This window comes from Chelon labrosus, assembly GCF_963514085.1.
Source record: "Chelon labrosus genome assembly, chromosome: 2".
Classification (NCBI taxonomy): domain Eukaryota; kingdom Metazoa; phylum Chordata; class Actinopteri; order Mugiliformes; family Mugilidae; genus Chelon; species Chelon labrosus.
This window is the reverse complement of record NC_140338.1, coordinates 9,991,370-10,010,456: the sequence shown is the minus strand read 5'-3', so window position 1 is coordinate 10,010,456 and position 19,087 is coordinate 9,991,370. Positions and strand designations below refer to the sequence as shown.

Sequence of the window (19,087 nt, the reverse complement as noted above, 5' to 3'; positions counted from 1 at the left end):
TACCCTCTGTGTGCTGAGTTGAGAGGCCGAGCCAAAAGCACACTCTGGCACCCCCTTCATAACTGTCTTCACGTCTCTCTTCTCCCAGGGTCCTCCAGGGCGGCCGGGCCTTAATGGTGCTGACGGGATACCAGGTCCCCCAGGAAACATCATGCTCATACCGGTAACTCGAAGATACTGCTGTTTACCCCCGAGGCGTCGCACTCGGCAGTGATGTTGCTGCAGCAGTTATTTGGTCTTGTTAACACTTAACAAAGCCCCGGGGCCAAATGGGGAATATTTGAATGTCATCACTGAGAAATGGACCGGCTAATTAGCCCATTTGCCTTTGAAACATTTGAAACTAAACATCGCTGCACAGTTTATACGCGATGTCCGTCAGCTGTAGTCTGGTTAATTAGTTTGGTTGATATCAGGTGACTGCAAAGGCCTCTGAACAGAATACTTGTCTTCACGCTCAGACCTCAGACGCATTCAACATCCAGTTTTTCTCTCTATTTGTTCATTTCCTTTCTTTTATTCGTCTCCTACCTGTGCCTACTTGTGCAAAACCTGATCAGCAGTGCAGAGTAACGGCCACTAGGTGGGGTATTGAGTTTGCCTAAAGAGCATGTGGTGTCTTTTTTTTTTTTTCGACGTGCAGTTCCAGTCAGGCGGCGACCCAAAGACAGGTGCAGTGGTTTCGGCACAGGAGGCTCAGGCTCAGGCCATCCTGCAGCAGACCAAGGTGCACACAGACATGTGAAATATGAAATACCACTTCTGCATCTTAAACGCAGCTGATTTACTTAACAGTTGCACTATGAAGATTAAATAAAAACCTTACACCTCCATGTCTTTCCTTCTCTTCTAGCTGGCTATGAAGGGACCTCCGGGACCGCTCGGCCTCAGGGGAAGACCTGGACCCCTGGTGAGTCATTTTTTTAGGTTTGGTGTGTATGTTAAAACACATGTGAGCATACACACAATTCATCCCAAAGAAGTATTGTCTTAGTGCCACCGAATGATGCTTATTTTCTTTCCTATGGTTACAGTTGTGTATTTTTACACCACAAACTGTACATTAAATATAAACAGGAAAATATATATCATATAATATCCCTAGAAGACCCAATTTAAATGTTTATTTATGTATTTTATACGTTTATTTGGTTTTTAAACCTGTAGAGTATCCACATATAAGGCTTTTTCCCTAAGTAATTAATATAAATGTGATAAAATACTCCTCTCAAATTTGTTTTTCTCAGGGCGTTCCGGGTCCCTCGGGTCTGAAGGGGACCAGCGGCGAGATGGGCCCATCGGTAAGTTAGCTGGGCTAGTTGTCATAGCAACGTCCATTCCCGTGGATAACACCTCCGGAGACTCAGCTCGTCTCTTTCAACGCGGTTCAACCTTCAGCGGCATTTCATAAATTCTTCCCCCCTTCCCTTCACTCTCACCTGTTCTCCCCAGGGCCCTGCGGGACTTCCAGGCATCCCAGGTCAGAATGGACGGATTGGGAAACGGGTGAGGCAGTTTGCTTTAATAAAATCCTTTCTAAATAAATCACATTACTATTGTACGTGCCGTTATTTGCTCGCTCTTTGTAATGACCGTGAGATGGACTGTTCACCTAGTAAACTTGACACCGTGTCAGTGAGGAATCTACAAGCGTGCCTGCCTTTGTGTGCTCGTCTTTATTAGGGTCGAGCGGGTGCAGACGGAGGCCGCGGTGCGATAGGAGAGACCGGAGCGAAGGTGAGCAGATGCGGTAGTCACGCTCGTCTCTGTCGCTGTAAAATATGACCTCACATTTCTCTACTTTTATTTTTTTTTATATTTCTCTCAGGGGGATAGAGGGTTCGATGGCCTGCCCGGTCTCCCTGGAAACAAAGGACATAAAGTAAGCGATCGTGCTAAATGAGTGAGCGCTGTTAAGTGGATCGTTAATAACACAGACTGTCATCTTAAAATGTGTTATTTCCCAGGGGGACAGAGGCAAGCCGGGCCCTACAGGTCACACAGGAGAGCCGGGAGAAAAGGTGAGAGGTTGTAGGTGTTTATGCAGGTGGTTGTGTTTATGCAGTTTTTCACGTTTGTGTTTTGTTTTTTGTTTTTTGTTTTTTTTAACAGGGGTCCGAGGGGCCACCTGGGCCCAGAGGACAACCAGGTGATGCTGTGAGTGTTTCATGCACTGACATAAATAAGAAGCACTTACTTCACACACGAGCGTCAGTTTCTTTGTTAGACTTTATTCATCCACAAGGGAAATTGCTCGGTCACCGTAGCTCAGTTGCACATGAAAGAAAACACTAGCTGTAATAGGGGTTAAAATAAAATAAAATAGTAATAATAAAAATCGAATTAATTAGAGGCTTTGTTCACATTTAAATGGATTTTAGTGGACGACTAAATCAAATAATAGACACAGACAGGAATATTGTAAACTCAAGCTCTTTTAATGTCTGGAAAAATGCATTTAATTGCATTTCAAAACAGTAGAAAAAGAAAGAAATATCCCTGGCCAAAACTGAACAGACCTAAGGTTAAAGTGCCACTGTAAGTATTTTTAAGTATTTTTTTCAGAACAGTATTGACTTAAATGGTAAAATAAATAAATAAAATGTTTGGGCTGCAGACGCGTCGTGTCCGTACTCGGACCGGGACTGCTAGCGCTAACAGCTCCGGTGGTTTCTGTGCTCACTGCAACATGCTTTGCATTTAGATGATACCGTAGTGTTGAAGTGCTTAGGTGGTATGCAAACTCTTTTTTTGCACAATTTGCACAAAACTCCGCTTTCATCAAGGCTTCCATAGGGTAGTTTTTTTAAAAATAAAATTTGCCTTCCATCAGTCCTAGCAACGCACTTTCATCTGATTCCTCGAGCTCTGACGTGTGCATCAGTCTAATCGGTGTAGTAGGAAATCGTGCACTGACAAAGGTTCTGCGTTGTTTGGAATACAAACTGTGTTAATTTTTTTGCAATTAATTCATCGTAATGAACGCGTTAAAGTCCCACTCCTAGAAATAAATTGTATAACAAATGCACAAAAAGATAGAAATAGGAGTAAATATACACTACACATATACATAGGAAGGATAAAGGTAAGGTGTAATGATATGGATGGAGTTATATTTAACAGAACAGTGAGTTGTTATACAGCCGGGTAGAGTAGGGTATGAAAGACTTCCTGTAGCGTTCACCGTGGGAGCGCAGCTGGATCGAGCTCCGCTTAAATTAGTTCCTTTAAATTCGTTGGCTCTAAAAGAGATCTCTGAACTCAGTTTAACACTTCACCTCCATTAGTGCAGAACTACTGAAAGACACTATTAAGGTGCAATGTGGTAATTTTTCCAGCATGATCCATGTCAGAAATCAAACCTAGGGATTTTCCTGATCTAAATCTGTCAAACGGCACACTTACATTACAGTTTAGGCATGCCTGTTACCGTATCACAGACAAATAAATACCAAGGCGCTGTTCTTCTACATGTATAAGGTTTCTTATTGACGCTGTAGATACCTTACCCTCTGATTTTAACCTGAATAATTACAACCCTAACCCCACAGTGAACCTTAATTGTTAGTAAATGCTTGATGGAGCTGAAAGCCAAAGTGTTCAAGTTTCAAGAAATGCATAAAATCGCTCAACCCAATTCCTGCTGTAACATCTGATTATACTGTGTTTAACTGTGTGTTTCAGGGGTCCAGAGGTCTCAACGGTCCCAGAGGTCGTGCTGGTCCCCCAGGCCAGCCGGTGAGTGTAACCTTTGCTCTTCTTCATACATGCAACATTCATAGCTGCACACATGTTAACCTCTACTCGTGCCAACAGTAAACAACATAAGATATGTATGATCAGGGCCGCCCCTGGCCAAACTGGGGCCCTAAGCAGAAATGTCTTTTGGGGCCCCCCCACCAGACACGCGCACACACACGCGCACACACACACACGTGTAAAGAAATGACGAGCACCGTTTCTTCCTGCCTCGGGCTGACTCTTTATGGTACTCACGGTTGCCAGATTGGGCGGTTTTTCCACAAAATTGGGCTACTTGGTTTATGTCCGGCGGGGGAGTGTGACAGGTTTCCATAGGTGGCAACTTCGTGGTTTGGGCTGTTTTTATTGGATTGGGAGGACCAGCGGAGCGCTCGCGCTGGTCTCTCCGCCGCCGGAGCGCTGCGCGTCCTTTGCGCATTTTTAGAAAATGCGTCATCTTGTGCGACATGGGGCCCCCCATGGATCGCGGGGCCCCACGCGCTGCGCGTGTTCTGCGTATAGGGCGGGGCGGCTCTGTGTATGATCATCCTGCTGCTCTTCTCTCAGGCAACACGAATCCAGCTGCGGCGTATCTTGTCGGATAATATATAACCCCACATGATGATATCTCAGTCCTACAGCAGTTCTCCGTTTGTTAACATGATGTCATGTAATTCTTATCTCACCTGAAAAGTGTTTGCTTGCCAGATGACGCACCGCATTTCCAAACACCTGAAGCACTTTCTTTCATGTCGGTGTTGTATATATTTTCACACCAGTTCGTGCTTGTCTGCATCTGATAGCACAATGACGCCCCTTTGTTTAAATTCCATTTTTAAATTACGCTTGATGTTGGTTAATTGAGCATTAAAGGCCTCGAGCAAGGAGGTGGTATATCCCATCCAAACCAATGGTGTGGATAATGGTTTTTAGTTTTAGTTGTTGTCCCAAGGGGCTCGCTTAACTCAGAAAGTCTCAGAAACTTTCTGTTTAGTATTGGGCAGTGGACTTATTTTTATTTTTTTTGGTCTTTAGTCAGGAATTTAAGAATTTTATTGGTCATATGGCAGAAAAACAGAAAATGCAAACCATAAAATACAATTAAAGGGGACATCTTGTGTAAAATACACTTTATTTTTAAAGCTTTTTCCTAAGTCTCCAGTGTGACTAGAGATTCACAAAATATGAGAAAACACCAGCAACCCTTCTCCTAACTATCTCCATCAATCAAAACCACTGCATTTGAATGATCCTTTCAAGGAGAGCAGGAAAGGGGCAGCCCTCTTCCAGAAAGGGGGCGTGGACTGCAGCAGCAGCTCATTTGCATTTAAAGCTACGGGTACAGAAACAGTCTGTTTGGGACAGGGCTAAAATAATAGGCAAACAGGTACAGAAGAATGAACAATAGTTGTGCTATTTTGAGCTGAAACTCAAAATACGCGTTCTGGAAACATGTGAAATTTACTTTGTTTTGTTTAAAATGGGTATAGTATGTGACCTTTAATATATCCATCATCGTTCAGGCATAAAATAGGAGTGTTTCGTCCAAGAGTTGTAAGAACTATGAAAGGAACTATCCTGTCTTTTTGCAGTGTCTCATTAGTTCTTAAAGGGGAACTACTGGACCTTATTTCTGGCATAAAATACGATCGTTTTGTTGTGCCTGGGTACTAAGGCACTCAATATTGGGGTTTGGCTATCATGAATAATTAATAATTATCAAAAATAATGATTTATTATTAAATAATTGGATCTAAATTACCAGATCACCTCGGGGCACCACCCTTCTAAGAAGGGAAAAGATAGCCAATCAATCAAAACAGTCTCATAAAATATACTAAATTGTCAATTTGGATTTCTGATTAATAATTAACTTAATAACTATAACCAAAAATTACCATGTTAACAACTAGTTAAGGTGAAGGAATTTGGAGTTCTTGACAGTGTAGAGGTTGGCAATATTCACTCTTGTGCAATATTAAACAGACAGGTATGTTCAGACCCACTGTCTAACTTTGCAATTACACCTGAACCAACTCCTTGGTAGTATTTTGTAATTTATACATGTCCTTATCCAACAGTTTACTCACCCACATAACTTTTGTGTAATTTGTAGTCCTTCGGGGGATATTTAGATCTGCGTATATCCATATAGTGGGAGTGATTGGGGCATTGAAACGCAGCCTCTAAATAATGCATTACTGCTAGTTTTTTTGCAACATGATTCAATATTTTTCCGATTCTGAGTTTGTGGATGAACCATAGCAGTAGCAAATTACACCCCGACCGTCGGGGGTGCACACGGCGATCAGAGATGACATTATCCAGGTCAGAATACATCATCCGGGCTCTGTAGATTGACCTGCAGACCCCAGATGATGACGGGTAACTCCGGACTCAACGGCGAATAGCACTAGCGTATCATAACAAAATATTTGTGAAATGAACAAGTTTTGCGGCAGATAAAGCGTTATTTAGAGGCTACGTTTCTGTGCCACAATCACTCCCACTATATGGATATACAAAGATCTAAATATCTCCCAAAGGACTACAAATAACACAAAAGTTATATGGGTGAGTAAACAATCGTATTTTATGCCAGAAATAAGGTCCAGGTTGTAAATAACAGTAGTTCCCCTTTAATGTGTTATAGCAAGGATCATATAAGTACAGTATACTCAAGGACAAAGACAAATTAATCTCTTTCATTAACCGGTGCCCTTCTCTTCTCACAGGGCATTCGAGGAATTGACGGAGTCCAAGGTTCAAAGGGAAACATAGTGAGTATGATAAAAAGAAGTCGATGCTAGAACTGCATATCCAAGTGGTTCCTGTGACATCGCTGCTTCTTCTCTTTTTTTTTTTTTCTGTAACAGGGACCGCCAGGAGACACTGGAGCACCTGGACAGCAAGGCAACCCTGGAATCCTGGTACGAGCAGAAAACCCATAGTCACAAAAATAACTCATTTGTTTACATGCATCCATAGAAATGCCAACGCTCCATCTCTCCTGCAGGGTTTCCCAGGTCCCCAAGGGTTGGTAGGGCTGCCAGGAGAGAAGGTGAGAGAGTTTCTGTTGCATTGTTTTACCTTTGTGGGGAAGGAGTCTGGATTGATCGACTGATCTTTGTCTCACAGGGGCCTCAAGGGAAGAAAGGGATGCAGGGCTTGCCTGGCAACGATGGGCCTCCGGTGAGTACATGCATACTTATATTTCTGCATTTCTGAGGATCCCGTTGACATAATGCATTCCTTAGACTCTAAAGCTAACCTTACATGACAGCCACATGCCTACCAGCAGATATTAACATACCTTCCTGTCAACAGGGTCACCCGGGAAGGGAAGGTACTCCAGGTGAAAAGGGACTGCCGGTACGTCTGTTGTCTGTTTGCATTTCATGCAGTGGATCCATGTTGTGTTGATGTTGTTGCAACGGACGCACATCATAATATGTCGACATGTTCTTTTTTTATAGGGTCCTCTGGGAGTGCAGGGGCCTGTTGGGTACCCCGGACAACGAGGAGTCAAGGTAGAAACTGAAAAAACAGGAGATATTGGTTTGGAGTCCGTTCATTTGTATATTTCGTGAACACTAAAGACAAAAGAAGTATTCTGACGTATTCTGAACTAAGAGATTTACTCAATTTGCGTAATATGGTGATAAATGTTTAATATGCTTCCTATCTCATTCTGAAGTTAAGAACAGCCAGTGATAGTCTTTCTTGTTGACCAGTTTTCTGTGTTTGACAGGGGGCAGATGGAATCAGGGGATTAAAGGGAAGCAAAGGAGAGAAGGTAAAAGAAAAGTGGTACAGTCTGCCCATATTCTGGATGTTTTGCTGTCTGAAAATATCCTGTTACCCTCACTGATAGATGTGTAGCATCTGTTATCTTGTCTCCTCCCTTTTACCTTTATCTGCAGGGAGAGGATGGCTTCCCGGGGGCCAAGGGAGAGATGGGAGTAAAGGGGGACATGGGCGACAATGGAGCTCCAGGTCACCGAGGTGAGGACGGACCTGAGGGGCCCAAAGGTCAGCTGGGTCCTCAGGGAGACCCCGGTGCTTCTGGTACTTCTGGGGAGAAGGTACACAGCCGATTAAAAATGCCAACACATTTTATACCTAATGTTCTTGTGAAACACATTGCATTAAATATTAAGTTCTATATTTTTTTTAGGGGAAACTAGGAGTTCCAGGGTTACCAGGATATCCAGGTCGACAAGGGCCAAAGGTAGAAAAAATAAAACAAAAAAGTACTGATTGAGTTAAAGTAGGTTACACGTGTAGTTCATATAATTTATACAAAGTTGTCTATACCTTCTTCCTCTCCAGGGGTCTGATGGTTTTCCTGGCGCGGTGGGAGATGCAGGAGAGAAAGGGAAGAAAGTGAGTAGAGGTTCAAAAATCTCAACGTTAATATCTCAGGAAATTCAGCTTCTCGCTTTAATCTCCTGCTTTTGCGCCGTATGCAGGGTCCTGCAGGACAACCAGGAGGTGCAGGCCAGAGGGGTTCAAATGTGAGTGCTGTCCCAAAACACATATTGTGTTTTTAACAAAAGTTGTTTCACCTGCACCGTTTGAAGTTTGGATCAATGAACACAGTTGATGTTCTGCTGCTAGCTGCTGTAACTGTGGGGTTTTCTTGTGGAATCGCTCTTTCATGTGTATTCTTTTGTAACCTAAATTGCACTTATACCTATCATTTAAAACTTCCACAAAGTTTTAACGGTGTCAGGAGATGCTAATTGCCATTTAGCTGAGATATACTACACATGATAAGCTTGGATAAGCTTGACTACGCTCCTCGTTTCTCAGGTCAGCACAAGTTCATGGCCTCGACCTGAGTTTTGTCTTCATGTGTCTTCTTTGGCAGGGTGCTCGAGGTGCCAGGGGGGCTAAAGGGCCTACGGGGAAACCAGGAGAAAAGGTCAGCTGACTCTCCTCTGACCCACTAGTGACGCTGCCACTGCAGTTCTTCATCATGTCTGTCCATCACTGCCTGCATATTCTCTATAACTTTTATATTTTCATAGGGTGCATCTGGACATGACGGTCCCCCGGGATCTCCTGGAGAGAGGGTACGAAAAACACTATCATATATCTATATAATATCAAATGATATATAATCAGATTGATTCAACGCCTGCTTATGTTTTAGGGACCTCAAGGGCCGCAAGGAAGGAATGGAGAGCCAGGACCTAAAGGATCAAGTGTGAGTGACAAAACATGGACATTTAATTTCGTATGAAGTGTGAGTCATCTCCACTTTTCCACTCCTTCTAATGACTCATCTTCTTTGGGGGGAGAAACAAAGCTTTTAAAAGTGAAAACACAGTCTTTACTGCTAAATTAATGATGTCGGATCATCTCCAGTTCTAAATAGGTCCTTTACCCAGCATGCAACTGGTGGAGTGGCTTTTTGGATCACTACAAAGATTTGCAACTGTTTTATATTATTATTTTGATGTGATGCTTGCTGCATGTTTCCCACATTTTAGTTTGTCATCCTTCCCGTGCATATGTGTACTTTTATATACCATGAAAATGTGAAATATTTATCCAGCAGACATAACTTGTACTCACTTGCTGCTATTTGCAAACAGAAATACACAAGGTACAGAACAACAGCAACAGACAGAACACGGACTCAAAACTCAAAGTTCCCTCAATGGTTCAACCTGTTTATAACTGCTGTGTCTTGTGGGTATGAGGCTGTTTCCAAACCCATCTGAACCCCAGGGTACTTGCACGGTGAAGTGGCCGTTGCATTTGCAAAGCACGCAATGGCCTTACATCTGAACTTTGAATTACCGAGTGTCTGAGCCCTTTTTATCTTGGTCGCGTTCTTAGATGTGCAGGAGTTCGCCCCGATTTGAAACAGAGAACATTTTGACGACAGACTTGGAGCAGGAGATGTTTGGGGGATGTTTTAGAGTCCTTTGTTAACGCGCAGTGCATGCTAAAAAAACTGAGTTATGCTGCAGTGTTATAAATAATTTAATACATTATAAAGTACAAAATATGCACTTGCAGGAGAAGCTGGTGATGTGCTGGAAACTGAATAGTTCCACTCATTTTTTAGCAGATTTTTTAGGTGTTATTCATGTCTGACCTTGGTCTTGAGAGACTTGTTTGTGCCTGTGTTGTAGGGTCCAGGTGGAAAGGATGGACTTCCAGGTCACCCAGGTCAAAGAGGAGAGCCGGTGAGTGAAGTCAAGAGAGGTCACGATTGTAATGATAGAGAGCCTAACCCTGACCTAAACCTTATTCTAACCCTTAAACCAAGTCCTCACCCTTAAACAACTCTTTCTGTGATCACAGGGATTCCAAGGGAAGACGGGACCTCCAGGACCCTCAGGTGTTGTGGGGCCACAGGTGGGCACGTCCATGTGAATCTGTACTGTGATGTAGTAATTATTCTTCCTCGTTCTTCGTTGTTTTATCGGTGCAGTCCACTCACTCTCATGGATGTTTCAGGGCAAATCGGGAGAGTCTGGCCCAACCGGAGACCGAGGTCACCCAGGAGCACCGGGTGTGCCTGGAGAGCATGGTTTACCTGGGTCTGCTGGCAAGGAAGGTGGAAAGGTTGGTCCACATGCTCAAATCAGTGATCAGTATCGTCCCACAGAGACATCGTCTGTGTTTTAATGGTACTATGATGTATTTTTGCCTCTAAGGGGGATCCAGGTTTACCTGGGATATCTGGGAAGAATGGTCCTACAGGATTGAAAGGATTCAGAGGGAGCAGAGGAGCTCCTGGAATTATGGTAACACATCTGTTTTCTTAGTATTATACATGATATAAGACATGATATAATACTAATGTGTGATGTTTTCAGGGACCACCTGGTTTGAAAGGAGGATCAGGACCTAGTGGGACTTCAGGAGCCATAGTGAGTGATAATAAATATCTGTTCTTTCTGTTGCTCATAGTCAGTATGCCTTCTAAGATATGTTTTATTTACTTTTATGTTTTAAAAGTTTTAAAGTGGCTGCCTCACAGCAAGAAGGGGTTTGAATCAATCGGCCGACTGGGCCTTTCTGTGTGGAGTTTGCATGTTCTCCCTGTGTCTGCATGGTTCTCTCCGGGTACTCCGGCTTCCTCCCCTCCAAAGACATGCTCGTTATGTTAATTAGTGATTCTAAATTGGCCGTAGGTGTGTGTGTGTGTGTGTGAGCGGTTGTCTGCCTCTCTGTGTTAGCGATAGACTGGCAACTTATCCAGGGTGAGATACTGAGACTCCAACTTGCCATATTTCCTGTCTGCAGGGGTCGACGGGTGAGAGGGGGCCACCAGGACCCGCCGGTGCCATTGGGCAGCCTGGTCGGGCTGGAGCAATTGGAGGACCTGGACCAATGGGAGAGAAGGGGGAACCTGTAATTACATCTAGAGTTGTTTTTATATATATGTTACTGTAGTTATTTTATTATATTCTTCCCATTGGGCTTAATTAGTTTTCAGTGATGCTACATGTTATTAGCACTATTCCTTTAGCACATATAAACATTCAGCAACACTGTGTGCATTTATACTTTGTATGCAGCATAACACATATTAAATGTGAGCTTTTGTGTCCCAGGGAGAGAAGGGTCCGATTGGACCAGCAGGTAAAGACGGGGATGAGGGACCTGTAGGGATGGTCGGAGCTGTTGGCCCTGCAGGACATCCAGGAGATGATGGGGATAAGGTAAACAGCATGTGTCCATGAGTCCGAGAGGATGTATGCGAGCGTGTGTTTGTGCTGTGGTAATAAGTTGTGTCCTCTGTGTGTGTGTGTGTGTCCACAGGGTGAGCAGGGAGGACCGGGACAGAAAGGCAGCAAAGGAGACAAAGGGGAAGCAGTAAGTGTGGAGCGAGAAAAATACATCATCATGGATTATACTCTACAACAGGAGAGATGCTGATCATGTCCGAATCCTTGTCTCTTTCCCTCTCTCCCTCTCTCCCCACAGGGGCCTCCAGGCCCCACAGGAATTCAGGGGCCTGTTGGTCAGCCAGGACTTCCGGTGAGGCAGCTTCTCTTTTTGTAATCTGTCTACATTTGTTCAGTTTCTTGAAAAACACTTGAAATGCACTGAAACCCAAATATGACGAAGGGTCTGTGAATCCCAAAAGTTGAAGTCAGTTCAGATCCAGTCAGAGGCTGTTTGTCACACTGACTGTTGTCCTTATTGTTGTTGTTTAGAGTCTGTTAGATATGAATCTGTAGCCAGGACACAGCTAAGTTTTGTCTTTAGATTTATGCTCTGTTCAGATTTTAAAAGCAAGACACTCTACAATGTTAATTAAAGGTTCACTGGAGACAAACTCACCTTTTCCACTAATTAATATTATTATTATTTATTTAGATGTGTGCCACCCTGTAACTATTTAAAACAGTGAGTCCCAGGCAGTGGCACTTGAACCGGACTTTCCAAGTACATGCTTAAAGGGGAACTACTGTTTTATTTCTGGCATAAAATACAATCGTTTACTCACCCATATAACTTTGGTGTCATTTGGAGTCGTTCGGACGATATTTAGATCCGCATATATCCATATAATGGGAGTGACTGGGGCACCGAAACGCAGCCTTTAAATAACGCATTATCTGCCGTGAAACTCATTCATTTCACCAATATTTTGTTATGATACACTAGTGCTATTCCTCGTTGAGTCCAGAGTTACCTGTTATCTATTCGCGGACGTGCAGCGGTTTGTTGTTCTTTGGCCAGCTGTTCCTCTCTCTGCCTCCGCATCCTCCTTTGAACGAGCTCCTCATCCGTATACTCTGGCTCAAAACGGTGAGGACGTCCATCATAAACAAAGTCGTCGTCCACAACCTTAGAGTCGGGAAAATATTTGCGGCAGATAATGCGTAATTTAGAGGCTGCGTTTCGGTGCCCCAATCACTCCCACTATATGGATATACGCGGATCTAAATATCGTCCGAACGACTTCAAATGACACCAAAGTTATATGGGTGAGTAAACGATCGTATTTAGAAAAAAGGTCCAGGTTGTAAAAAACGGTAATTCCCCTTTAAGATTAGCTTAACCCTTTATGGAGCGAGGAACCATATAAGATAAATTCACTCACCTTGATTTTCTACATGAAAAGGTAAAGAAGTCTTATGCCCTGCAAAAACACTGTAGGGTTTCAATGAGTATTTCAATGAGTGCCCTATAAAGGGTTAAGTCAAAAAAAATCTCGAACTTCTTTAAAAAAAAAAAAAACTTTTCTGCACCGAGCCATGATAACTAGTTAGCGAAAAAGGAAGCTTAACCAGGTAGCTGATAAAAAACGAACTGTAATAATACTAAATTTGGAACATGACGGGTGTAGATGAAGGGTTAGTGGAGTCCACCTGAGGATCCAAAAAAATCTTTAGAACTTAAAGTTCATTTCAAAGTCATGCAGACACTCACTGCTGACTCCTACCTGCGTATCAGGGTTTGGATGGACTGCTGGGACCCCGGGGCCAGCAGGGCATGTACGGTCCAAAAGGAGACGAGGGACTCCGCGGCTTCAAGGGCTCGAAAGGACCAATAGGATTACAGGTGAGATTTGTATTTTTTCAGTGTGCACGCCTTTGAAGTGATGTCCTCTGAAGAGACGGAGGGAACACTGAATTCTACCCTCTAATCCTCTAATCCTTAACGTCTCCTCCAAGGGCATGCCCGGCCTGCCAGGAGAGAAGGGCGAGAGTGGACACGTGGGTCTTATGGTGAGTTCATATCCTGTTTGAAGATCAGTAGTACCGCACAGCATTTTATCTTCCCTCACTCAGATGTTAAACTCAATGCTATCACTTCCTCGTCACACATTTTCAGGGTCCTCCTGGGCAACAAGGCCCGACTGGTTCTCAAGGACCTGTTGGGGGACAGGTAAGTCTCAGAGGCTTATTTATGGATCCTCATTTAGTCAAGCACTTGTTTTAAATTCTTAAATAAATACCTCGATATCTGTGCTGCACAGGGGCCGAACGGTCGACCGGGAATGGTAGGACAGCCAGGTGTTGTTGGCGAGAAGGTAAAGAAACGGATAATTACACCTTTTAGATAATAACACACTTCCCAAATGATCTCTTCCTGTATTCCTGACACACCATTTCCCTCTCTCTCAGGGGGAGGATGGTGAGGCGGGTGACCCTGGAGCAGTCGGTATTCCAGGAAGGATAGTGAGTCCAAAATTACTCACTTTTAAGCCTCTCTTGCTGTTTTCGTCACCCCAACCCGTCATAATCACCAACTGTGCCCCGTCGATACTTTAGGGAGAAAAAGGCGACCAGGGGGAGAAGGGAGATACCGGCCCTTCAGGAGCCGCCGGTCCTCCAGGAGCCAGGGGCACCACAGGAGAGGACGGAGCCAAGGGCAACGCTGTGAGAGACATTCTGACTTCTTTATACAACAGCTAAAGCTAAAAAACAAATGTCTAGCTCAAATTTTATATTCTGGGACAGTGCAATTGATGCAATGTCTTTATCTTACCTTTGAATTCAAACATTCAAATGTTTAAATATTAAATTGTACATTATTTTTTTTGTTATGTTGATATCAGTATAAATATGAATAGACTAACGGCTAGAAAAACGGAGATACATTTAATCTCTGTGAGCTATGGGCGATAAATAACCAAAAAGAATGATTGTGCTGGAAGCAGGGATGTCCCAGTTGGTGTCTGGAGAAAGTTATCGGGGCCAATCCAGTCATTTTTAAAATGATTAGATCGGTACTGGGCTTCAGCCAAGTCCAATCTGTCACAGTTGTTGACTAGCGCCCAGGCAGCCAAAAAAAACTACAAAGAAGAATACAACTTCTTCTGTTTAGAGGCGTCCGGCTAGCGTCAAAGCTGCCAGAAATCAAAGTACAAGAAGAAGAACGCCTAGAATCACGTGACTAAACAGTATTTTACTGTGGAAAATGACAGAAATGTATAAATTATGCAGTGCGGATGTTTGGCAAGGTGAAAGTAGGAGGTCTTTGCTCAATACAACCACCTTGATTCGCCACCAAAAAAAACAAAAGCAAACGTAATATGCCAAGTAAACTAAGACAAGGCTCCACAGAAACAACGACAAACACTGAACTCTGCATTTAAAAGAAGAGAAAAGTTTCCTGGAGGCGAGGTGAAAATTTTGCAGAGAGGGTTACGGTGGAGTTATAATGTTGGATGACCGGCCCATTTCTGTAGTAGAGAACACATTATGAATCTCAAGGGGAGGATCATTTAAGATCAGATCAGCTGATACTAAATATTAAAAGATCGGTATCAGACAGGAAGGGAAAAAACAAAAGATACCTGAATATTATCTAGAGGTATTGTGCGGTTGTGTGGTATCTTCATATGTTAATTCGCATATAGGCTTTATTATCAATGACTTTTACCAACTAGACTGTCTCAGCTTTGTTGCTTCTGTAGTTACTGCTCTCTGTCGTTGTAGGACAGTATAGGATTTAAACATATATATCATAAGATATAATGTTGTGCCAGCTCACGCTCTCCCTCTCTCTGTCTCCACAGGGTCCTTTAGGAGTGACTGGTGACCTCGGACAGCAGGGAGAGGCTGGACCCAATGTGAGTGTCTTTGTTTTCTTCTTTATCTCCCCTTATTTTTCTTTTTCCTTTATGACACATGATCACATTCTGTTGGCCGTAAATAGACACGTTGTTTCCCATTTCCAGAGCACCCTAACGCTGTAGTCTGACGTGCACCTCCCCAGAAATGTAACTACGTGTCACGGTCACTACGGCAGACCACAAGAGCTGTGATTGGTCCGCTTGGTAGTAGCATGTTTCCGCTCTCGAATTGATTATTTTGGATCAATGCAGATGGAACACATCCAAGAAAGGTTAACTGAGGAGGTTCGGAGATACAAACATTTGTGCGACTCGTCCCTTTCAACGAAAGTTTCAGTCGCCATTGTTGAAAGTGAACCAGGAAGTAGAAATGAAAATTAACCCGACTGGCAGAAAAGACACAGCGCCGACTAGCGTTTGGGTGGCGTTTTACAGAGCGTACATACCTAAGTTACGGCATCTAGTCCCACAGTACCCTAAATGAGTCTTTAAGTAGGATTTGACAGGGCCTGTAGAGAGAAGAAACTATGGCATCACTAAATGACATCCAAATTAGAGATGAAAACGCGGCACGACCACAGATTTTTGTGTTCTCATTTAGGAACTGCCATGCTTCCTTTGAGAAATAAAGGATATCGTCGTCGTCGTCGTCGTCGTCTTCCGCTTATCCGGGTCCGGGTCGCGGGGGCAACAGCTTCAGCAGGGAAGCCCAGACAGCCCTCTCCCCAGCCACTTCCGCCAGCTCCTCCGGAGGAACCCCCAGGCGTTCCCAGGCCAGACGAGAGATATAATCCCTCCATCGTGTCCTGGGTCGGCCTCGAGGTCTCCTACCGGTGGGACATGCCCGAAACACCTCTCCCGGGAGGCGTCCGGGAGGCATCCTTACCAGATGCCCTAGCCACCTCAACTGACTCCTCTCGACGTGGAGGAGCAGCGGTTCTACTCTGAGCTCCTCCCGTATGTCCGAGCTCCTAACCCTATCTCTAAGGCTGAGCCCGGCCACCCTACGAAGGAAACTCATTTCGGCCGCTTGTATTCGTGATCTTGTTCTTTCGGTCATTACCCAAAGTTCATGACCATAGGTGAGGATTGGAACGTAGATCGACCGGTAAATTGAGAGCTTCGCCTTTCGGCTTAGCTCTCTCTTCACCACGACCGACCGGTTAAGCATCCGCATCACTGCAGATGCCGCTCCGATCCGCCTGTCGATCTCTCGCTCCCTTTTACCCTCACTCGTGAACAAGACCCCGAGATACTTGAACTCCTCCACTTGAAGCAGGACCTCCTCCCCGACCCGGAGTGGGCAATCCACCCTTTTCCGACTGAGGACCATGGCCTCAGACTTGGAGGTGCTGATCTTCATCCCAGCCGCTTCACACTCGGCTGCGAACCGCCCCAGCAGGAGCTGAAGGTCGCTGTTCGATGAAGCTAAGAGGACCACGTCATCCGCAAAAAGCAGGGACGGGATCCTCCGATCACCGAACACAACACCCTCCCCCACCCGGCTGCGCCTAGAAATTCTGTCCATAAAAGTTATGAACAGAACCGGTGACAAAGGGCAGCCCTGGCGGAGTCCAACCCTCACTGGGAACAGGTCCGACTTACTACCGGCTACACGGACCAAACTCGCACTCCTTTGGTACAGGGACTGAATGGCCCTTAGTAAGGAGCCATCCACCCCATACTCCCGGAGCACCCCCCACAGGATGCTCCTGGGGACACGGTCGTAAGCCTTCTCCAGATCCACAAAACACATGTGGACTGGTTGGGCAAACTCCCATTTCCCCTCCAGCACCCTAGTGAGGGTAAAGAGCTGGTCCATGGTTCCACGTCCGGGACGAAAACCGCATTGTTCCTCCTCGATCTGAGGTTCAACCATCGACCGGACCCTCTTTTCCAGCACCCTGGCATAGACCTTGCCAGGGAGGCTGAGGAGTGTGATCCCCCTATAGTTGGAACACACCCTCTGGTCCCCCTTTTTAAAAATGGGGACCACCACCCCGGTCTGCCACTCCAGAGGTACTGCCCCCGATGTCCACGCAATGTTGCAGAGGCGTGTCAACCAAGACAGCCCTACAACATCCAGAGCCTTGAGATACCCAGGGCGGATCTCATCCGCTCCCGGAGCTCCACCGCCGCGGAGTTGTTTTACTACCTCGGCGACTTCTGCCCCAGAGATTGGATGGTCCAACCCCAGGCCCTCCGGCTCCGTTTCCTCTATGGAATACGTGTTGGTGGGATTGAGGAGCTCCTCAAAGTATTCCTTCCACCGCCCGACTATATCCTCAGTTGATGTCAGCAGCTCACCACCCCCACTGAGAACAGTGTGAGCGTGTTGCCGCCTACCACCCCTGAGGCGCCGGACGGTTTGCCAGAATCTCTTCGGAGCCGATCGATAGTCTTCTTCCATAGCCTCACCGAACTCCTCCCACGCCCGAGTTTTTGCCTCAGCGACTGCCCTCGCCGCAGACCGCCTGGCCATCCGGTACCGGTCAGCTGCTTCAGGAGACCCACAGACAAGCCATGCCCTGTAGGCCTCCTTCTTCAGCCTGACGGCTCCCCTCACCTCCGGTGTCCACCAGCAGGTTCGGGGGTTACCGCCGCGACCAGCACCAGCGACCTTGCAGCCGCAACTTGCAACAGCCGCCTCCACAATGGCGGAGCGGAACATGGCCCATTCGGACTCAATGTCCCCCACCACCCCCGGGACGCGGTTGAAGCTCTGCCGGAGGTGGGAGTTGAAGACCATGTTGACAGGTTCCTCCACCAGGCGTTCCCAGCAGACCCTCACTACTCGTTTGGGCCTACCAGGTCTGCGAGGCGTCTTCCCCTGCCATCTGATCCAACTCACCACCAGGTGGTGATCAGTTGACAGCTCTGCTCCTCTCTTTACCCGAGTGTCCAGAACATACGGTCGCAGGTCAGATGATACGACTACAAAGTCAATCATCGACCTACGACCTAGGCCGTCATGGTGCCAAGAGCACCGATGAACAACCTTATGTTCGAACATGGTGTTAGTTATGGACAAACTGCGACTCGCACAGAAGTCCAATAACTGAACACCACTCGGGTTCAGATCAGGCAGGCCGTTCCTCCCAATCACGCCCCTCCAGGTCACGCTGTCATTGCCCACATGAGCGTTGAAGTCTCCCAGCACGACAATGGAGTCCCCAGTCGGGGCGCCATCCAGCGTCCGTCCTAGGGACTCCAAAAAGGGCGGGTACTCTGAACTGCTGTTTGGCGCATATGCGCAGACAACAGTCAGGACCCGTTCCCCGACCCGAAGGCGCAGGGAAGCAACCCTTTCGTCCACCCGGGAGAACCCCAACGTACAGGCCGATAGTCCAGGGGCAAGCAAAAAGCCCACCCCGGCCTTCCGCCTCTCACCCGGAGCAACTCCAGCAAAGAAGAGGGTCCAACCCCTCTCGAGGACTTGGGTTCCAGAGCCGACGCTATGTGTCGAGGTGAGGCCGACTATATCTAGTCGATAGCGCTCAACCTCTTCCACAAGCTCCGGTTCCTTCCCCGCCAGAGAGGTGACGTTCCATGTTCCGAAAGCCAGCTTCCATAACCGAGGATCAGACCGCCAAGGCCCCCGCCTTGGTCTGCTGCCCAATCCCCATTGCACCGGACCTTTCATATTCCTCCTGCGGGTGGTGGGCCTACAGGGAGGTGAGCCCATGTCTCCCGTTCGGGCTGGGCCCGGCCGGACCCCATGGGCGAAAGCCCGGACACCAGGCGCTCGCCCACGAGCCCCAGCCCCAGGCCTGGCTCCAGGGTGGG

At 46.1% G+C, this 19,087-nt stretch overlaps 1 protein-coding gene across 1 annotated transcript in view; it reads left to right on the top strand.

The window, feature by feature from the left end:
* The window catches only part of LOC311498180 (uncharacterized protein), a 43,353-nt gene that overhangs the window by 17,863 nt on the left and 6,403 nt on the right, over positions 1-19,087 (top strand). Inside the window, exons 12-51 of the mRNA XM_084558652.1 lie at positions 89-163; positions 644-727; positions 854-910; positions 1,248-1,301; positions 1,453-1,506; positions 1,684-1,737; positions 1,829-1,882; positions 1,968-2,021; positions 2,113-2,157; positions 3,685-3,738; positions 6,477-6,521; positions 6,618-6,671; positions 6,758-6,802; positions 6,880-6,933; positions 7,069-7,113; positions 7,218-7,271; positions 7,493-7,537; positions 7,665-7,826; positions 7,919-7,972; positions 8,074-8,127; positions 8,214-8,258; positions 8,615-8,668; positions 8,775-8,819; positions 8,900-8,953; positions 9,891-9,944; positions 10,063-10,116; positions 10,219-10,326; positions 10,419-10,508; positions 10,581-10,634; positions 11,011-11,118; positions 11,322-11,429; positions 11,530-11,583; positions 11,695-11,748; positions 13,174-13,281; positions 13,395-13,448; positions 13,555-13,608; positions 13,700-13,753; positions 13,848-13,901; positions 13,995-14,102; positions 15,245-15,298. Of these exons, the coding sequence (XP_084414778.1) occupies positions 89-163; positions 644-727; positions 854-910; positions 1,248-1,301; positions 1,453-1,506; positions 1,684-1,737; positions 1,829-1,882; positions 1,968-2,021; positions 2,113-2,157; positions 3,685-3,738; positions 6,477-6,521; positions 6,618-6,671; positions 6,758-6,802; positions 6,880-6,933; positions 7,069-7,113; positions 7,218-7,271; positions 7,493-7,537; positions 7,665-7,826; positions 7,919-7,972; positions 8,074-8,127; positions 8,214-8,258; positions 8,615-8,668; positions 8,775-8,819; positions 8,900-8,953; positions 9,891-9,944; positions 10,063-10,116; positions 10,219-10,326; positions 10,419-10,508; positions 10,581-10,634; positions 11,011-11,118; positions 11,322-11,429; positions 11,530-11,583; positions 11,695-11,748; positions 13,174-13,281; positions 13,395-13,448; positions 13,555-13,608; positions 13,700-13,753; positions 13,848-13,901; positions 13,995-14,102; positions 15,245-15,298 (2,565 nt within the window). The remainder of the gene's footprint in view (positions 1-88; positions 164-643; positions 728-853; positions 911-1,247; positions 1,302-1,452; positions 1,507-1,683; positions 1,738-1,828; positions 1,883-1,967; positions 2,022-2,112; positions 2,158-3,684; positions 3,739-6,476; positions 6,522-6,617; positions 6,672-6,757; positions 6,803-6,879; positions 6,934-7,068; positions 7,114-7,217; positions 7,272-7,492; positions 7,538-7,664; positions 7,827-7,918; positions 7,973-8,073; positions 8,128-8,213; positions 8,259-8,614; positions 8,669-8,774; positions 8,820-8,899; positions 8,954-9,890; positions 9,945-10,062; positions 10,117-10,218; positions 10,327-10,418; positions 10,509-10,580; positions 10,635-11,010; positions 11,119-11,321; positions 11,430-11,529; positions 11,584-11,694; positions 11,749-13,173; positions 13,282-13,394; positions 13,449-13,554; positions 13,609-13,699; positions 13,754-13,847; positions 13,902-13,994; positions 14,103-15,244; positions 15,299-19,087) is intronic.